Raw genomic sequence first — 20,924 nt, forward strand, 5'->3', positions numbered from 1 at the left:
TACTCTACAACATTCTGATGGTATTACCCAATTTAATCGAATATTATTGATCGAATGGTACATCTGACTGAATTCGGCCAGTACCATTCGATCGATTTGATTCGATCAAATGGGGTAATAACTATCAAACATGGGGAGCGGGAGTTGCGGGAGTGTCCCCCGATCCCCATGTTCAGTATTTTTGTCCTTAGGGGGGGGTTTCGGGGGTGTCCCACGCTTCTGGAAGATTGGAGGGTCAGGAGAGGCAGCAGACTTGGAAAATATAGGTGGGGGGCATGGGGGATGTATTGGAGGGGTGGGAGGACATAGATTTGCTGAGCTTGGATGTGGTAAAATTGTATTTGTGGCAAAATCGACTACGGTCAGTTCCTCCTCTAACAATTCTGCCACGGTCAAATAACCCGGATCCATTCTGAAACAGGCTAAATAGGGTGGGAGCCAGTACATACCCTTGTCTGACACCCATACTTATTGAAATTGCCTGGCTAGTTCTCCGTTCAGGCCGTATAGGACTCATGCTATATTACCTATGATATTACCTATGTGAAGAACTCCTAGTATCGCTACATACCTTTCCCCAAGGTCTTCCTTCTTCAGGAACTCCCACAAAATCTCTGTTTCATGGTGACAGAATCCACTTTCAGGTCTGCACATCTTTCTCTCTCATTGAGGAGTGTGGGGCTGGTTGGGATTGAAATAGTACAAGACAAGGCTATGAAAGAATTAAAGCCTGAATGGAGAGTTTGTAAAGGGGCTGCACAATGAAGGCATAGAATATGGCAATAACTGCCGTGTTGGGGGGCAGACATGCCATTAATGGCCCGCCAGCTTGAGTCTAGGCAGGCCTGATTGAAGTGAGGGCCTCAGTGAGGGCTGTGGGCCATTAACGGCCATCTCTGCCCTCTGACAAGGGGCTTATAGCCACTCACACCCCGGGTGCAAATGTTATTTTTTTTCCGGGAGGTGGGCTACGCACGTATTGCATGCAGGCGGGAGGAGCACCGGGACCGGAGCACAAAGCTCCAGTCACACAGGTAAATGGGTAGGGATGGACAGTGGTGGTGAAAGGTTAAGGTATGTTTGCGGGGTGGTGTGGATGTGGGCCGGCAACAGGAATAGTCTCCCTGTTGCCTCGCCACAATTAAGATGACACCATCCTGGAAAGGGCCTCGGGTGGTTGGAAAGAGCGGGCGATAAACAGTGTATTATCGTCCACTCTTCCAGCCACCTAATTGGCTCTTCGCCCTTCCCCAGATGTGAACATGATGTAATGTACTAGAACCTTGCTCTTTTATTATGGAACAACCTCCCGTCCCTTCATCTCTAACGCCTGCATATTCATCACTTTCTTACATTTTGCAACTGGTGCCCTTGCTTCGTTGGAGGATTTCCGGTATGCATGGAACTTACGCTCTGTTATTAAGTGTGAAACATGCAGGCAAGGAAGGAGTGAGTAGATGTAAGTAGGAAGGCATGAATGTTGCTCAAATGCTTTTCAGTTTTTCAGCTGGAAATGGGCTATGAGACATTCCTTGCGTCAGTTGGAACTAGCATGTTTACATGACTATTGATGTCTTTCTGCACGGGCATGACCGGAGGTTTGCCTTGGTACAGCACAATATGTTCATGTTTCTGCAAGCAATAGTCATTGATCACTAAAGGCCATACTACACATGGTCTCATTTATCATGTATGTCTGTATTGAGTGGTGCAGTACTAGTTTTTGGCCTGTTGGTAAACTGATTGTAAGGGATATACCTTGTTCTGCTTCAGATCCTTTTCAGCCCTGGTAATTGGCAGTTAAAGGTGTGTTGTAACACTGATGATGCCAAGATGGATTGTACAGAGATCAAAACAATTGTGTGGGCATGGATAGCAGTGCCTCAGCTTGTGATTCAAAATGTTAGAAGTATTTAATCAGCCAGCAGAGGCTAACAGCTTACCCAATGATAGTCACATAATGACCGCCACTTCAACTTGCATGTTCTTTGAGCTGGCCCGTTCTTTATGGGGGTCCATGCAAAATGGAAAGAATGTCTGAAAAACACAAAACTATTATTTTGCTAATGCTTGTTCACTTTTCAGTGTGCCAAGTCTTACGTTTGTGCACCCTCATGAACTTCAGGTTGGTCCCTGGTAGTTTGGTTGACTTTGAGGTTACGCCGCAGTGTCCAGTCTCTGGACTGCGATTCTCATGTAACATGCAGTGTATCAACGTCTTCATTTTACCAATTGCCTTTCTTTCAAAATGTGTCAACACAGCCTTCAAATGTTACTGTTATTGTAACAACTTTTTTTTAAAGCGAGTGCATTGCCTTGTTGTTCCACAACATACCAATGCAGAAATGTTGCTTTCCATTAATAAATAAATATAATGAAGCAGCGTGGGTGTAAACCATGTTAGCAAGAACAAATATTAAACCTCTTTAAAAAAGAAAGAATAAGTCCTGATTCCTGCAAAGATGGAATTTTATTTTTAAATTGACGATATAGAAAGTTAATGTTACATTTTTATAAACTGTAATGACAAGATAAATAAAGCATTAAGCCATACAGGTTTCAAAAGCAAATGAAACATCAAAAGAAACAAATTCCCAACAAAAGGGTCATGAAAAATAGACATTTCAAACACCTAACGTGATACTGTGAGGAAAATGCTACTTTTATTATATTTGCTTGTGAGCGCTACACCCGCACCCACTTGTGAGGCAAAAAAACCTTAGGGTCATCTTCAACTCCACTCTCTTTCTCCTCTCACATCTCTAAAATCTCTAAAAATTCCAACTACCAGCTGCACTCCCTCAGAGGTAGTCTTCTTCTTCTCACCTGTCCCCAAAGGCTCGCTGTCTCCAGAGCCCTGGTTTTCTCAAAGCTGGACTACTGCAATAGCCTCTTTCTCAACCTCCCAGCCTCTGCTCTGCGCCCTCCGCAACTCATCCAGAACCGAACTGCGAGACTTATCCTTGGCCTCAAGTCCAGGCACTGCATCTAACCAGTGCTGAAATCCCTCCACTGGCTCCCTGTGGCTGCAAGGATGAAGTTCAAGACCCTCAGCATTGTCCACAAGGCTTTCTGGGGCCTGGGACCCACCTATCTGCATCAATACCTTCCTAAATACTGTCCCTCCCGGCCCCTCCGCTCATCTACCTCCAACCTTCTGCAAGTGAGCCGGTTTTCTAAGCAGAGATTTGGAGGGAGATCTGTAGCCTCAGCAGGGGCCTCCCTCTGGAATAGCCCCCTGCCGCCCTCCGTCTTGAGCTTGACCGTACAAGACATTTCTCTTCCTTCTCTCTCCCTCTGCTCTGCTAACCTCTCTCTCCGCTCTACACCTCTCTCCTCCCTTTATGATGATATATGATAAGGCATTTGTAACGCGCCTATACACAAGTGTTTCAAGGCGCGACGAGGCAGGAGGGGGGAACAAGGGGGAAGGACAGACAATGATCCTACTAGGCCAGGTGTCATTCAGATCGCGCAAGTGCAGGAGTAGGGGGAAGGGAGAGGGGGAAGTGCTGAACAGGGTAAGTAGAATAAAAAATAAATAAATAAATAGGGCTAGCTGGTGGCAAGTGCAGGTAAGTGCAGACAAGTGCTGGGAGGGGGGGCTGTAGGGATGCAGAGACAGTCCCGCAGTGCAGGGGTTGCCATGGAGGCAGTACAAGTGTAGAGTGGCTGGGCCAAGGACCGAGGTCGGTGAGAGTGGCCCAGGTGCAGGTTCAGTGCAGTTTCAATGAAGAATTTAGCAGGGGAGAGGGAGAGAGAAAGCAGAAGCAAAGAGGAAGGTTTTGAGGTGCTTCCGGAACCGAAGATGGTTCTCCTCAAGTTTCAGGGAAGCAGGAATGCTGTTCCAGAGGGAGGCCCCTGCCGCAGAGAGAGATCTACCCCCAGCTCGTTGCTTCGAGAAGCGGCTGACCCTGAGGGAGTTGGAGACAGATGAGCGAAGGGCTCGGGAAGGAAGATATTTAGGAAGAGAGAGTTGAAGGTATTTAGGCCCCAGAAGGCCTTGTGGACAATGCAAAGGGTTTTGAACTTAATCCTCGCAGCCACAGGGAGCCAGTGTAGAGATTTCAGTCCTTGAGGGATACGATCCCTGGGCTTGAGGCCAAGGACAAGTCTCGCAGTCCTGTTCTGGATGAGTTGCAGGCCGCCGGGCGTACCTCAGAGCCTCACAGGTCATTGGCACCCTCGCCAGTTCTCCAGCACTTGCCTCAGGGCCTGCACTTGCCCCATTGCTACTGCACTGCACTTGGTCAATGACCCGTGAGAACGGCATCCCTTAGCACTTACCAGTTTCTGATTAACTGGGCGCTCTTGTTCCCCCTCCCCCTGCACTTGTCCCCCACTCCTCTCCTGTACCTTCTGTGCACTTGCCCAATCTGAACGTACCATGCCTCTAAGATCGTCTATCATTTCTTCCCTGTCTCCATCCTGCATGGTTTCGTCTCTATGCTCTTGACAAAACTGCAGAATCGTCGGCAGCCCTATTTGCTTTTATCTACACTGTTAATTGTATTTATGCACTTACTCTGCATGGGCAGACATGTATCATTCTGAAATTCAAAGGCACTGAATGACTGTTGTTTTTCTCCACTTGCTCCCCCCCTTGAGCACTTTGAAACACTGGCCTTATGTATAGGAGCTATACAAATAAACATTACCATACAATACCATAAAGAAATCACTTCTGCCACAGTGCTCTGTAGTGTTCAATACCTGTATTAGGCCACCTCACTATTACGGCTTCAGAAAGGGGCATAAGTGCATTGGTAACCAGGAACCAAAACAAATGTTTCCGGTATTCAGGACTACATGATTTGTTTTTGTCAAGCAGAGCTCTCTATTATGAAAAGGAAGTCACTTCCTTACACATATTTCAGTTAAAGTACTGAGACGGCTCAAACTAAATCTTTTGTATTGATTTGTGTTTATTTAACAATAGGGTGTAATTTTGAACAGGAGTTATCAAGGCACATTTCGCTTAGAGCATTATTGGATTGAATGACGTATAACAGGTGGGGAAGGATAAGAGAATGAGCCAGTGACTGGGATTAGAGGACATAATATTTGTAACATTTACAAATCACATAGTCCTTAGGGCAGAATATGCAGGATATGCAAGCTGGCGGTTAGTTTGGATAGATAGGTTGGGTGTTTGTTGAGGGGTTCCGTTCATTGCTAACAGGTTGAATTTAAAGTTTGCTTTGAAGAGTTCCATTGAGGAGATGACTTTTTATTGACTTTTCAACTTGACAAAATAAATAAACACCAATACATTTTTTCCATAAACATCTTTGCCCAATATCCACGCCTCCCTCCATCCCCACCCAAACCTGTGGTGCATCAATACTATATAAACGACTCCCAAACCAAAACCTCTGGACCATACTCCTTAAAAACGATATATTTTACTACAACATGACAATATTGACATGGAGAAGCCAATCCCTCTGCGCAGGGGGCCTAAGTCATCCCTTCCATACAACCAGTCTCCCATCAGCATTACACTATAATACTTAAAACCCTCACCTTGAATCTCTCAGTGAAAGTGATTCCTAATCTGTATTGTCCTGCATCAATTCCTTGTGAACGAGGAGTAGCATTGACTTCTGTACATTCACTGCAAACCCTGACAAGACCCCATAATCTCGAATCGTCAGGAGCGCTACCGCTATGAAGGTAAACGGGTTACACCCGTGTTAGCATAATATCATCTGCATACATACATAGCTTGAATTCCTCACCCCTTAATTTGAATCCTACAATATCAGTATTATTTCCAAGCATCGCTCGCAATGGCTCGAGGTTGAGTGCAAAGAGAAGCGGGGAAATGGGGCATCCCTGCTGTGTGCCCCTCTGCAGGTTGAACTATCTCGACCTTTTGTCATTCACCATAACCCACGCTCTGGGGTCAGTATAAATAGTGCAAATCCCTTCATAATACATTCACCATAACCAAATTTCACAAGAACTGCATAAAGAAAATTCCATGCCATGCAATCAAATGCTTTCTCTGCATTCAACAAAAGAAGCACTGGGACTCCACCCCCACCCAGCCCCCACTCACTGATTCCATTAAAATCAATGTTTTCTTTAATGTATCAGCCTCCTGCCTTCCTGGGATGAATCCCATCTGATCCGAATGAGTAAATTTAGGCATATGGCCTTCGAAGCGAGAGGCCAGCATCCTTGTAAAATGTTTTTCATCCATATTCAATAACGAAATAGGCTTATATGATGAGCACCGAGCCTGGTCCTTCCCACTCCTTATAAATCACGGAAAGGATCCCATTTCTAAAGGAGCTTGGAGCGTTCAAAGTATCAAGGATATGGTTAAATAAAGTAACCAAGTGAGGCAGAAGCACCTCTGCGAACCATTTCTAAAACCCGATCGTGAACCCATCTTCACTGGCAGCTTTTTCTGTCGGGATACACCTGAAAGCTGTCATAATTCCCTCCTGAGTCATAGGCGCTTCAAGGGCCATCACCTCCTTCCCAGCTAAGAGTGGCAGCCTTTCCCTGTCCAAATAATCCAAAATTGCATCCGATCCCCTATATAAATCTGTGTAAAATCCTGCAACGCTATCAGCAATATACCCTGGATCCGTAAGCATACTACCATCAAGAGCCTTTATTTCTTAACCCATTGCTCTGACCTCTGTGCCCTGAACTGACCTGCCAGAAGCGCACCCACTTAATCTCCCTTCTCATAGTATTTTTGCTTAAGAAAGTGCAGTTTTCTGACCATCTCACCTATCCTCAGGGCCTTTAGGTCCAGTCTCTCTCTTAAGAGAACTCACAATGTCCTCCCTACCATTCTCCACATTCAACACCCATCTGTCCTATTGTCTGATCTCTGTTCGGAGGATGGCCTCCAATAGCGCTCTTTCCCTTGTTTCGCCTCCCTCCCCTATCAGCAGCCATTTCCATGTCACCTTAGCTGCACCCCATACCACACTCGTATCCACCTCGCCGGTGTCATTGGACTTAAAAAATGTCCATCATTTCCCATTCCATTACTTCCCCAAACAAGTGGTCTCACCAGAGGGTATCATTGCATCTCCAGCCCGAGTCCCATTTATTAAGACCGCTCACGTTCACTTCCATAAGGACTCGATCATGATCTGTCCAACTCACAAGTTGAATCTCACAAACCTGCACTCTACCCTACATCCTCCTATCTAACAATAGGTCGTCTATTCTAGTGTAGGTGCTATGTAAAGCACCTACACTTTACAAAACCGAGTAGTGCTGGGGACAGTGTAGGGGGTCTCAGTGACCAAACAGTTCAATTAAAAAAACACGTAGGGTCGTAGTCAACCAAGTAATGCAATTAAAAAAAGACCCAGGTTTGTAGGCAACCAAACAGTGTTATTTACAAGGTGCAGTTGCTACATGCATTCGTGGAAGTGCATTACAATAATCATGCAAATTTAGGGCATGGGACTCAAACAGTAGCTCTGCATTGATAGTAAAATGGATGGAGATGGGTTAAAGGGAAGTTTGGGTAGCCCTAGGATCTACCAGTCCATGACAGGGACAAACAGAACCTACTCTTGTCTGTGTAGCTCTTTGCTGTGGACTCCAGATGGTGGGGTGCAGCAAGACCAGGCTTTACTGGATGACGCATGGGCTGCTAGGATACATGAGGGTGGCTGCTTGAATCTAAAATGACTGCTCAGATGGGACAAAGGCCAGGAACAATGGTGGTCCAGATGTTGGCATGGATCTTCCACCGCTGAACTCCAACCCAACCAGGGAGCGGGCAGTGGTTTTTGATGCTGACTGCAGGCTTGTGAGGTGCAAAGAGGGACTCACTGTTTCACAGGGAAATGCTGGTAAAACCATGCTGAAACCGAACAGCGCTGTTTGCGGTGATTGTTTAAAAGAATGATCTCTAGTTGGAAAAGCTGTAGTGCTGAATGGAGTTGTCAACTATCAAAACCTTTATTTTATTGGGATTCTTGTCCCTGTGACAGTCGCGGCTCATTCATTTCTCATCTTCCTCATAGTCGGTACAGGGTTTTGTTTTGGAGATTAATATCATTCGTACAACATGTTTAAAAGCTTTATTTTTCTATACATTTTGAATAATATTGAGATTTTCAACACCATTACCAGGAAAATAATGCCATAATGGTATAAAATAATGATGTTGCCATTTTTCTTTTAGATCGCATGATCGGATTTTCAATGGCTGGAGACACCGTAATAAGGAGGCAGAGATGAGTTTAGAAGCAATTCTTGAGGAGAACCTAATTAAAAGGTCGCAACAGAAGAAAAGGACTTCACCTTTAAATTACAAGGAACGGTGCTTTGTGCTTACAAACTCAAAATTGACCTATTACGAAGGTCGACCAGAGGTAAGTAATATTTTCATTAATTTTCTATATTTTTCTAGGTAAAACATTTTGATTTTTTGTCATTTCTTTCTGTACGTTGAATGTAAACTGACGTTTGTTAGATGTTCATCATGTTTGATAGCATTGAGAATATGTTTCCACTGATCATAAAATAAAATATAACTGGTTTACATGGTCTAATTTGCAAATGTGCCTAACTTCCTTGCAATGCCTTTTTGAAATGGCAATTATTTAGTAAAATAAATTCCAGATTGTGACAGAAATTAGGTGACCTGTTGAGGACCAGAAAATATTAATTGGTAGTTTATGAAAAAGAAGCTGCTTCATTGGTTGGTGGCTCAATGGCTACCGCTATGCATCATGCTATGCAAGATTTGTGTTGTGCAGCACGGCACCAGCCTGTAGTCTGTGGAGGGATAGAATGTTATAGAGAAAATGTATTGCCAGTTACGTGTCATTCTCTTACATGCAACAACATACATGCATAGTTTCCAAGCATGTGGAAACTGATTAGCCAGATGGACTGGTCTACTTCTGGATACTTGAAGGCCAACTTAGTCTTTGAAGAAGGTTAGTTGTTCTCACAGGATGATGGCATCAGATGCCCATGTTGGAGCTGTTATTCAAGTGATGTACTGTGTGTGACAGTTATTCCCTGCCTTAGGGGAAGGTACATGCAGACTTGTGTAGCTAATTGCAGGTTTTGAAATAAGCCAGTGTGAAGGGTCAAAACATCCTTCTTAAACTAGCAATAAGCACCTACAAGCAGTAAATGTAAGCAGATTTCGTAGTAATTAATTGTAAATTTCCCCCACAATTGTTAATTTTAGAAGGCATACACACAACTGAAAAAGTGAAAAACAAATATGGTTTTGTTTGTGTTTTACTCTTTACATTTCTCCAACTTGGTTGAAATGATAAAAATTGCACAGAGGGGACCTTTATTTTTACCAGTCCTCTCTGTGCAATTTGCACTTTGGGGAACATGACCCCCCCCCCAGAATGTTAGTAATTAAGTGACTAACAGATCAATGACTGCATTGTAAGCACTTTGATTTGGTTTCGAGGATGTCAATAATGCCTATTAAGGCTCCACCAGAGATTAGCTGTATCACAATGTTGTGCTTTCCAACCAAAAAAGTCCTGTGATACAGCAGACTTTGGAAAGCGTCCTATATCTAAGCATGGTTTCTTTAGTGATGTTTCCACCAAACCAACTTTCATAGAGCCAGGAAAAATTCTGTGACTCTTTGAAGATTATTTAAAACTTGTGTGGATTTTGTAATCTTCTAGAGTATGATCACTGTGCAGAATTGGGAATGTACTAACAGCATGTGGAAAGAGATACACTGATTGACTTGAAATTGCGATATCCTAAAAGTTTAGTAAAATAGGCACTGTTTCGGAATGAACTTATAAAGCATCTGAATATGTTCTCCTGCATCCACATCCTCGACACTGTTGATATTCAAAGCCCTCCAAAACATGGATTTAAATGAGAACAACTTTAAATTACATTAGGGAACAAATAGCTCAGTTGAACCAAAGGAAGAATATACCTAAGAATAGTAAATAATTGTATCCAAATAATAGTTTCCCAGATTCTTACTCATTGGAAAGTAATAGTCTACTGCATCCTGCTATATAATAACAGAACATGTCAAACCTGGATCAGTGAAAGAGAAACTGGGTGTCAGGATCATTCCAATGGGCATAATTAACAGGATCCAGCTACTGCCTTTGCATTGGAGGCCGAATTGGGTGCATCTGTGTTCTCCTGTTTTCAAGTGAAAGATTTCCCAGAAGCTGCTTTCATCCATAAACTAGGATTTGTTCGGTTTGAGTAATTACTAGGCTCTTGTAAATAGTTCTACAAAGATTGGTGGTATTTACAATAGGCACGCCTGATGCAGTAAATGAACTATAACTGCAGCAAAGGCATCCTAAAACTTACAGCTAAGATACATTGATTGACTTAAAATTGCGATATCCTAAAAGTTTACAAAAATCAGCACTCTTTGCGCATTAACTTTTAAAGCATCTGAATATGTTCTCCTGCATCCACATCATCAACCCTGTAGATATTCAAAGCCCTCCAAAACACGGTATAATTTCTCCTTAGTATTGATAAATATGTTTTGCACTAGCACTCTCTTTGACCAATTATTTCTGGAGGATGCCTGTACACCCCAGATACTTGCCTGCACTGTCCAATGTCTTCGTACTACAGAATTTACTAACGATAAGGTAAGGAAACATCTCCAGGATATGAGTAAACTTGTTAAAAGAATTAAAACGATTGTAAATTCAGTTGCAACAATAAAAGGTATATTAAAAGAAGAAATATTGGATAAACAAAATGGGAATAATCAGATGATTTTGAAATACATGTATAATATGGAATTGGGATAGTGATCTAATTTAACAGTAAGAGGCAAACATCATCTAATATCGGATTGAAGTTCCTCTGGCAAAACCCTAAAAAGGAGATGATGAGGGATATTTACGTGCAATTGACACAATCCCATATTGGATATTCGCAAGGTTTTGTATAATATGTATAATATTCTCTGCAGGTTTGGCTTGAAAGTTATACCTGAATGAAAAATCAACAAAACAGTGGATTAATAACAATTGATAGCAATAATAAAAAGGCTGAGTATATTGACCTACTAAATATGGTTTAAGAGTTTGTCTATATTATTTGCTTATTTGTTTGTCATTATGAAAACCTAGCAGGATCTTCGGCACTTAGATGCAGAAGGAATTTGACATGAAGCGTAGTATGCATATGTCCTATTATTATTATTAAATTTTGGGTCAAAAGGTCCAGCCTTTAATATCAGTCATAGCAAAAATACACAGCGTAAACAAACGTCCATAGTGTGGTGTTACATTTTGCGACGTATGATCCGTGGTTGGCCTGCATCCTAAGGGTCATGGAATGGAGGGTGGTGGAATTTGACACGGTTTGTGAGGACTGATTACTCAGATTTTCAATATTGTGATTGGTTCCAAGTCCCAAGCAGCTACTGGTGAATTAATCAAAAATAACCCGTAACAGTTTCATGTAACTACTAAGCCATCAGAAGAAAGTGACAACAATACACGTTGAAAGATGGGTGGGGTAATGATACTTTTAGGAAGGTAGCGACGTGTGGATTATGGTTAGACCGTCACATGGCGTATACTTCCAAAAAAAGAAACGTTATTAATTGGTTTAATTCTATGTTGGATTTTGTGCACTAGATATTCATTCTTTGCGTTTGAAAAGATATACCTCTAAACTTGGAATGAGTGTGCTGTTGGATATTTCTGCTTTTGTGAAGTACTCTTTTATGTACAATTATGGCTTTGCAGCATCACTTATCAATTTGAGTTTGATAGGATTCAGGTTTGAAAAAAAAATGTTGGATTGTTTTCTAAAACTATACATCAATACAGCAAATCACTGTTCAGAACTCTGGAGTTATTCTAAAACTACGTGGCATATATCATTAAGAACGTTGAACAGCATCACCCTTCCAACGCATCTCACCCTATTGTCCCGTCTTCACTGGTTTTCATTGGTGTGCATAAAAACATGTGGATGGATTTTTTCATCGATGTTAGTGTTGTATCCTTTGAGTGTTTCAGCATTAGTTTGCTTGCTAGAAATCCTTGTTTCTGAATCAGACTTCCAGAAGATATTACATTTCAATTTAGTTTAAAAAAGGTGATTTAAAAAAAATATATTCCTAATTTGTTTTGAGAAGACCCACATTCCCCCATAGTGCTTGGAGCAGTGGTATGCATTCCGAAAGTACTTTGTCAGCAGATGGTATGGAAAACAAAAAGCAGATTGGTCGGGGGCCTCGATAGAATCTGACAAGTGTCAGTCACAGCTGGATGAAGGAAACCATCTTCAAGATATTTCCAAAACGTGTAGGTGATCTTGTTCTCCTGTTTGCCTTGGGTCTAACACATTTTAAGCTTCTGGCCTTTTAATTTTTAGTCTTAGGGCCTCATTACAGTTTCCCCGATATGGTAAAAATGCTGGTAAAATTGCTGGTAATTCCGGCATTGACAGTTTTACTGTATCAGGGAAACACACGTTTTCCGGTGGGGCCACAGATGTAACTGACCGGTCTGTAAATGAGGCCCCCACCGGCAACAAAAATATGTCATTACCTCCATGGAGTCCTATGGGACTCAGTGGAATAGGGATTTATCAGCGTTTTCCGCCACCTGGAATATCCTGCAGTTTGCCCATGCACGGCCAGAATTACCGACGGGATACCTGCAAACTTGTAATGAGCCCCTAAATCTTGTGATACGATCAAGTGGTTACATCTTGAGTGTCCTGTAGAATCTTCATTATGTTCACTAGATTTCTGAGATATCCTTACAATGCATTGCAAGATTCTTATGTTTTCATTTTGGCGATACACATTTCTTGGGCCCCAAACACTTTGTTTACCATTCATTTTCTTGCTTTCAACATATTACATGCAATTCGATTAATAGCAGGCACCTGTATGACAATTTCAATGCCCGTAAGAATATTAAGACATGGGGCCTCATTACATGGTAGGCGGTGGACCAAGGTGCTATTAGCACCTTGGTCCATGCCGGTAAAATACCGGCACCGCCTTGGAGGAAAGGTGAATTACCGCCCTATTCCAAGGTTGGCGGGGCGGTAATTTCCCCTTCCCCCATTGCCCTTCCCCATTCCCATTTTTGCCCCATAGGGCATAATGGGAATGCGGAAGGTGCTAATTACGGTGCCGCAAATTGCAGTACTGTAATTAGCACCCTGGTCCCTTTGCGGGTTGGTTTTTAACGCCTGCTAAAAAGCAGGCGTTAAAGTACCAACCCGCAAAGGGACCTCGTAGTAAGGCGGTAAGGGTTTACCGGTACCGGTGCCCTTACCGGTACAGGTAAACCCTTACCGCACTACGTGTAATGAGGCCCATGGTCTTTCCCCCAATTCTTTACACTTGTGGTGGGCATGCCACATTAAACTACACCAATTTGATGACGAACCCAGATATTTCAAATGTGTCTGAGACAATGTCAGAAGCTTCTACAAATATGATTAAGGTCCACATTTGATCCGTCACCTGTTTCTTGAAGGTCGGACTTCAACTATGTTGTTGCCAATTCGTTTTTTACAATTTTGAATGCAAAAAGGGTTGTTTTATGATTGTATAATACATGTGAGTGTGTTGTTTAGTACTCCCCAAACACACACAGAGACAACTGTGACCAGAGACATTTAGATCAAAAAGGGTGGCATCTCAGTAGCAAGCAGCGCCATACCAGACAAAGTAACAAAGCCAGGTCTACTAGCATCTAGTCCAATGGCTCGGTCTTGTACATTGTAGAGTGACCAGTATTGTAGCTTAAGCCAGTACCTTTTGTACTTGTTGAGCTGTTTGTTTCATGAGTCTTGCGAAACCGCTTAGCATGATTCTCTCTCTTATACTTCTTAAAGGTTTAACATGTTCACTTTAGGGAAGTGTGCTCAGCATGACTTATCAGTGAAGGACCTGGATCTCTACATTCTAGTGCATGGATGTACAACCTGCGGCTCGCCAGATATTTTGGACTAAGACTCCCATGATCTGTCTCCAATGACCATGCTTCTTGGGACTGGTGGGATTTGTAGTCCAAAATATTTGGAGATCCAAAGGAAGCAGACTTCTGTTCTAGTGGCACCCGCTATTAATGTGGGCCTTACTGCTGTGTTTTCTGCTGGAGCAGAAAAAAGTATTCTCACACCAATGTGAGAAGCCCTATACTGAGAACAAACAAAATGTAAATTGGCTTGATGCATGGGCTGTAACCCGTTCAGGAGATGTGTACTTTGCCGAATGCTTCTGTACCTCAGGACACAGTCAGTGGCGTAACACAAAATGTGGGGGCCCTCCTGCGAGCCATGCTGAGGGCCCCCCCAACTCGGCAACAAATCACTGGTCGTGCCTCACTCTGGGTCGGCATAGATTATCATGCTTGCGCAATACGCGCAAACGTGCTGCTGCAGGGATATGCTGCACACTGCACTAGGAGAAAGATATAAATATGTGTTTTAATGCGATATACAGCACACTTTCTGAGAAAAATTGGCTAAAAAGCCAAAGTGTTTGCAATTGTTTTGTAGGGTAACACCAATCCAATAGATGCAAGTCACCAACAGTGCACAGGAACATTAATGTTTTGCTATTAAAAATGCCATGCCACAATGAAAACATGTCCAACTGGCTGCACAATGTAGACCAGTGTAGACATGTAATAACGTTACAGTAAAGCATGCCAGGCCACATTTAGACATATCTAGACTGGTTGCACCAAAATGCCAATCGAAGCAATTACACTCATCAAGAAGAGAACACCCATTCAAGCCCATGGCCTCTAACAGCACGGCCAAACTCTTTAAAATCTGCAAGGAACTGGTCAATCCTGTTGCAGTTTTTACCTCTCCTGTTCCCTCCCAGGCTCTCTGTATGGCTCTGTCATCTCACTTCTCTGCTAAAACTCAGGACATCCTGTCCTCCATCTCGTCTTCCTCTTCCTCTCCCTCTCCCTCTTCCTCTCTCGGACCCCCTTACGCCATCTCTACCTCTCTTCCTCCTTTCTCCTCTGACAACACCTAACAAGGTTTCTAGACAAGTCTGATCTTTGAAAGTGTCATCCAAACAGGTGCTCCACTGCTCCTCCAGAACCATCAAGGACCATATTGACACCCTCGCTCCAGCCTTGGCTGATTTCTGTAATCACTCTTTCGCCACTGAAATGTTCCCCTCTCCCCTTAAGCACTCCCTTATGCACCCACTCCTCAGGAAGCCGTCTGCTGATCATGCCTGCCCGGCAAACTATCGGCCAATCTCCATCACCCCTTTCCTGGGCAAACTGTTGGAAAAGCTGGCCATCTCCCAGCTTACTCTCCACACGGAATCTGTTGGTTGTCTCCATGACCTTCAGTCTGGCTTCAGAGCTGACAGAGTCATGGAAACTGCTCTCCTGAACACCTGTGAAGATCTGCTCTCTAACCTTGATTCCAGCATTCCTTCTGTCCTCATCCTCATTGATCTTTCCTCTGCTTTCGACACGGTCAACCACGCCATCCTGATCCATCCTGATCAATCGACTCCATGAGAACCCGGCATCACTGATCAGTCCCTTGAGTGGCTGACCTCCTTCCCCTTGGACAGCCCCTCCCAGGTCCAATTTGGTCCCTTTCTCTCCGCTCCATCCTCTCACCCTGGTTTTTCAACCTCTACTTGGCCCCTTTGTCCCACCTGATCTCTACCTTCTCCTCTAACTTTAAGTGCTATGCGGATGACACTCCTCTTTCCTTCAGGCTCCCCTCAGACTCCTCTCCTCTCTCGCTCATTGTTGTGCCTCCAAAGATCTCTGCCTTAATGTCAGTAAGATGGAGATCCTTCTCATTTGGACTCCTGCACCTGCTTTCCCTCTCTCACTCTGGCCGCCCGCTTTGGGTCCTCTTCCTTCGCCTTCCAGTGAGGCAAACAATCTTGGTGTCATCTTTGACTCCGCTCTCTCTTTCTCTCCTCACATCTCTGACGTCGCCAAGAAGTCCCACTAGCAGCTGCACCTCCTCAAAGGCACTCTTCCCTTTCTCACTTTCTCCCAGAAGCTCAATGTCGCCAGAGCCCTGGTTCTCTCTAGGCTGGACTACAGCAACAGCCACTTCATCAATCTGCCTTCCTCTACTGTCCACCCTCTGCAACTAATCCAGAACAGGACTGTGAGACTTATCCTTGGCCTCAAGCCCAGGGATCGTATCTCTCCAGTCCTGAAATCTCTCCACTGGCTCCCACTTGCTGCAAGGATCAAGTTCAAGACCCTTTGCATTGTCCACAAGGCTTCCTGGGCCTGGGGCCCGCACTACATCCAACACTCTTTTCCAAAATATCTTTCTTCTCGAGCCCTTCGCTCAGCTACCTACAACTCTCTAAGGTTTAGATGCTTCTCCAGGCAGGGGGTAGGGGGCAGATCTCTCTCCTCTGCAGGTGCCTCCCTCTGGAATAGCCTCCCTGCCTCTCTCAAACTTGAGCCGGACCACCTGACGGTCTGGAAGCAGCTCAAAACTTTCCTCTTCTCTGCTTTCTCTTTCTCCCTCCCCTGCTGGCCTACCTGACCTACCTGTCTGCTGTACCGACTTGTTGCTTGGCTACCTTCAGTGTCTCACTGAGCCCAGACTCTTTCTTGATCAGTCACCCTTGCACTGCCTCTGGGCCTACCACACACTTAGGGGCTGTAACTGTAACCCTACAGTCCCTTGTTCTCCTTGAACTACCCAGAGCCCCGCTGCCCTGGCTGCACTTACTCAGAGCATTGCTGCCCTGTTTTTCTCTCCCTTATCCCTTGCACCTCCCCCCTCCCTTTCCCCCTGCACTTCTTGTTCTCGCACTTGCACACTCTGAATGACACAAGGCCTAGTAAGATCGTTTGTCTTGTCCTCCCTCTATCTTCCCTCACTTGTCTTGTCACGCCTAGAAACACAGGTGTACAGGTGCGTTATTAATGACTTATATCATATAATTTGATCACAGATGCCCAGAAAAATATACAATGCTGCAGTAAGAAATGGCTAGACTGGCAGCACACAAATGGCAGTCTAGCCAGGTAGTTCACTTAGCAGGACTGCTTTATCAGAAATGCCCAGTTAAAAAAAAGTCATACCAAACTGAGGAATGACTAGACTGTAGGCACCGAAATGCCTCTCAAGCCACTAATACCAAATATCATGCCTGCTTAGTCTGGACATGGACAGCCATTATGATTTGTTGCACAATCTGCCCCCCACACATCCCCTCTTTGCCTCATAGGTAAGTAATGGGACAAGGAAGAGTGGGACTAGGAGTAATGAAGATTACAGGTAGCTAAGTCAGACATTACCTCCATGTACCTCTACCTCACCCAAGTACTTGTGTATGAGGCAGCATGCCTTATACACAAGTACTGTCTCATACACACTGGGACGAGGAAGAATAGGGCTAGGAGTACTCCCCCCCTGAAATTTTGGGCTATGTTGGCTCGACCTGACTGACCTTCAGAGCAGTTACCAGACAGAACAGGACACAGATGTTAAATGGCACCTGGGTTTCGCTGTTAACAAGAGCCCAGCAATTACTAAGATAAAGCATTTCACTATTAGTAGCTGCTTTCAAATGCCACATTTTTTAGGCAATTGAAATCGTGATGTGGGTTTAATACTTGCATGCCAGGGGAGTGATTGGAAGGGTAGAGGGGGAACAGGAGACCACTCATTCTCACAGCAGTCCATAAGTGAGTGCTTTCAACCTTAAAGGAGAGAGTTAACTGCTTGTAACATTGAAGCTGCACAAGAATAGTCTCATTAAAATGCATAAAGAAATGAGATGCCCCCAAACAAATAAGTTTGCCCCTCCCCCAACGTAATATGACGTTAGCGCCTCTCCCATCATTTGAAGGGTTAGCCCCTGAAATGTAGTTTTGTTGCACCCCTGAATGCAAGCACACACACCATTCACCATATACACACACGCACACCCAGCCATCCATACATTTAAGTGTGCATTCTTTCACCATACAGGCACACCCAGGCAGCCATCCATACATTTAAGTGTGCACCCTTTCACCATACAGGCACACCCAGGTAGCCACCCGTACATTTAAGTGTGCACCCTTTCACCATACACTCACACAGTCAGCCACCTATACATTTAAGTGTGCACCCTTTCACCACACACTCACACATGCACATGCCATGGGGTTGAGGGAAGCCCTAATACTTCAAAAAGAAATTGGGCCTCATTACAACTATGCCGGTCTGGAAACAACGGTGCCGGTAAGTTTACCGGCACCGTTGTTTCCAGACCGGCATAATTCAGCTCTGCGGGCGGTTCCCGTCCCGCCCAGCAGGTCAGACCTGCCGTGCAGAACGGCACCCACCAACAGAGTTTTCACAGAAGCACCAGCACCATTATTAACGTGCCGGTGCTTCTGTGGTCCCCATTCCCATAGAGTCCGTTGGAAATGGGGACTTAGCATTTGCCGGCGCCTGACTTCCCGGACCGCCGGGGTTGTAATCACCCGGTGTTACCGGGATGTCGGGCACAAGTAAATTATTACGGGTCCGGCGGCAACCTGCCGGTAGCACTGGCACGGTTACCGCCAAACCCGTAATGAGGCCCATTGTTTCTTTTTGAAGTCACTCTGACTTCATAAAGAAATTATTTCCGTTGAGGAGCGAACCATAACGGAAATAATTTCTTTGTGAAGGCAAAGAGACTTCAAAAATAAACGATTTCTTTTTGAAGTCATAGGGCTCCCTTCACCCCATGACATGGAGACCTCCAGCCTAGGGTCTTCCATGCCATGGGGAGGGCTGTACCCTCAGGTCTCTTTGCCTTCATAAAGAAGTGATTTATGTTACAGAAATCATTTCTTTATGAATGCAGAGTAAATTCAAAAAGAAAAAAAATATATTTTTTGTTTGGAAAAATATATATTTTTTTGCCCTCCAGTGGGGCCCCCTCCCAGTACATGTGCTGGCGGGGCCCCCGCACCGCGGGGGCTGCGGGGGCCCCTGTTACGCAAGTGGACACAGTTATCTTGACCTATTTAGAGATCTTTCAAGTGGTAGGAAGTTGGTCTTCAGTCAGTCCTGAAACAAGTGACTCAGGTTTTCTCACTGGATGGCAAAGAAAGGTTTCAACCCAGATTCCTTTGTGTAAGTTCACATGTCTTTTACATTTCTCCTGGCCAGGAAAGGTACCCATGTGTCGTCACATAGTAACTGTATGAGTGAGAATAGAGCTTATTAAAAGTCGTACCTGGACTGATTTTAGATCTATAAAGCAGGGGTTCAAAAGCCTTTGGAGCACCCTTTCTGTTTGTATGGATCATTTTGGAGGCCTGCAACATTGTGGGTTTTGATTATTTTCTTTCCTTTTTGCTTTAAGGTCAGGTTTTTGAAGACATGACATAATACGGTGAAAGATAAGATGACTTTTATAGAGCTGTGGCTTTTCTGCTCAGTGTGCCTTTGCAGTGTTTTATGGGCATGCAGTATTTTGCAACCTTCTCCTTCCTTTGTGTTAAGGTCTTGGTGGAATTTCACATAAACCAGAAATCCTAGGAGTTGTCGATTTTACATAGCGGGCCCTAAAAGTTGTTATCCCTCCTCCAAGGCTTTTTCGGACCTGCAGTGGCCCTGCCGTTGCCCCACCGACCCGGGCCTCAAGGATCCTATCCCCGGTTGGCTGAGTCCATGTGTCTAGAATTGTACTTGGTGTAGGATATTCTGCATTCCTCTGGTATGTGTGCTAACCTAGTCGGGTACCAGGGTGCTCCGTCTGCCTTTCCACAGCACATTCTGCTTAACGATCCATGAAGAAGCTGCCTGGACTGCGATTATCATAGATCAGCCTTGTAAACCAGTTCCATGTGTTTATAACGACAACAAAAATAACAAAAACCTTTTCAGTGATACTTAAATAACGAACAACAATTATTTTCTCTTTTTTAATTTGGGGGAGTCCCGCCCACAAGCCCCCTGTTTCTACAGCTTGTTTACCTCCCAAAACTACCCCCACCCTTTTTAATCCCTTTTACTTAACAATGCGAAATGTTTTTCATTATTCAAGTGTCACTGAAACTGTTTATCGTTATTTATTTTTCATTATTAATACTGCATACCTTGTAAACCTTGTTTCCATTCTCTTTGGCAGTGTGCCACATGATGGAAAAAGTTTATTACCACATTAAAGTTGTTTCCGTGTTTGAAGATTGTGTTTTCTCTGATAGTCTTGTAGATTTTGTAACACTGCTAATGTAACAGCCACCATTACTGCACTTGATTCTATGTGATATAATAGCTGGAAATAACCTTGAGGCACTGAACACCCGTCCTAACTTATTTTAGGACTGGTGCAAATATATAAACTAACTCTAGAATATTTGGGGGAAATGATGAATTGTGCCTTTAAAAAAATATCGATTATAGTACAAAATGACTTTCCACTGATTTTGCTCTGCAAAAATACACTTTTCACAGTTTCATGAATCAGGGTTTGTGTCGGCAGTGCAAGGTCACTTTACAGCAGTGTAAAGCCACTTTGAATTAAAGGTTAGTTGAGAATGGTGAATATTAGTCAGTGTGCTCTAACCATATTGGTTAGTTGAAGAGTTATGAAATAGTAATTAATATGCTAGTTTTTATTCAAATAAAAGGGGCCTTTGCTGCATGGCTTCATAGAGTCTGGTATCCACAAGCCAGTCAGTAAGAGATTGGATTAGATGTGTGGGTTTTATAGAAGTCGTTTCGCATGACTTACTAAATAGTTCTTTGTATCTATCAAAAAAGCCAATGTGATTCATTTTATAATCCAAAGTATTAGTTATTTATTTTTCTAAAAAGATCACATAAAGATTTCAGTATTTGTACATTTTTCCATTAGTACATAAGTTTCGCCCTTGCTTGGGCTTTTTCAAGGCACAGTTTTTACAGTCCCTGAAAGAGAAATTATTTTTTCTGAAAACTGCCCATTTTTCATGAGCAGCATTATTTTAAAT

General features: G+C 43.8%; 1 protein-coding gene across 4 annotated transcripts in view; it reads left to right on the plus strand.

The window, feature by feature from the left end:
* Positions 1-20,924, plus strand: part of TEC (tec protein tyrosine kinase) — an 837,667-nt gene that overhangs the window by 254,146 nt on the left and 562,597 nt on the right. For all 4 annotated transcript variants that reach the window (XM_069631701.1, XM_069631702.1, XM_069631700.1 and 1 more), the window contains one exon: positions 8,171-8,360. In XM_069631701.1, the coding sequence (XP_069487802.1) occupies positions 8,171-8,360 (190 nt within the window). The remainder of the gene's footprint in view (positions 1-8,170; positions 8,361-20,924) is intronic.

This window comes from Ambystoma mexicanum, chromosome 6q (genome assembly GCF_040938575.1).
Source record: "Ambystoma mexicanum isolate Mex_15411 chromosome 6q, UKY_AmexF1_1, whole genome shotgun sequence".
NCBI lineage: Eukaryota > Metazoa > Chordata > Amphibia > Caudata > Ambystomatidae > Ambystoma > Ambystoma mexicanum.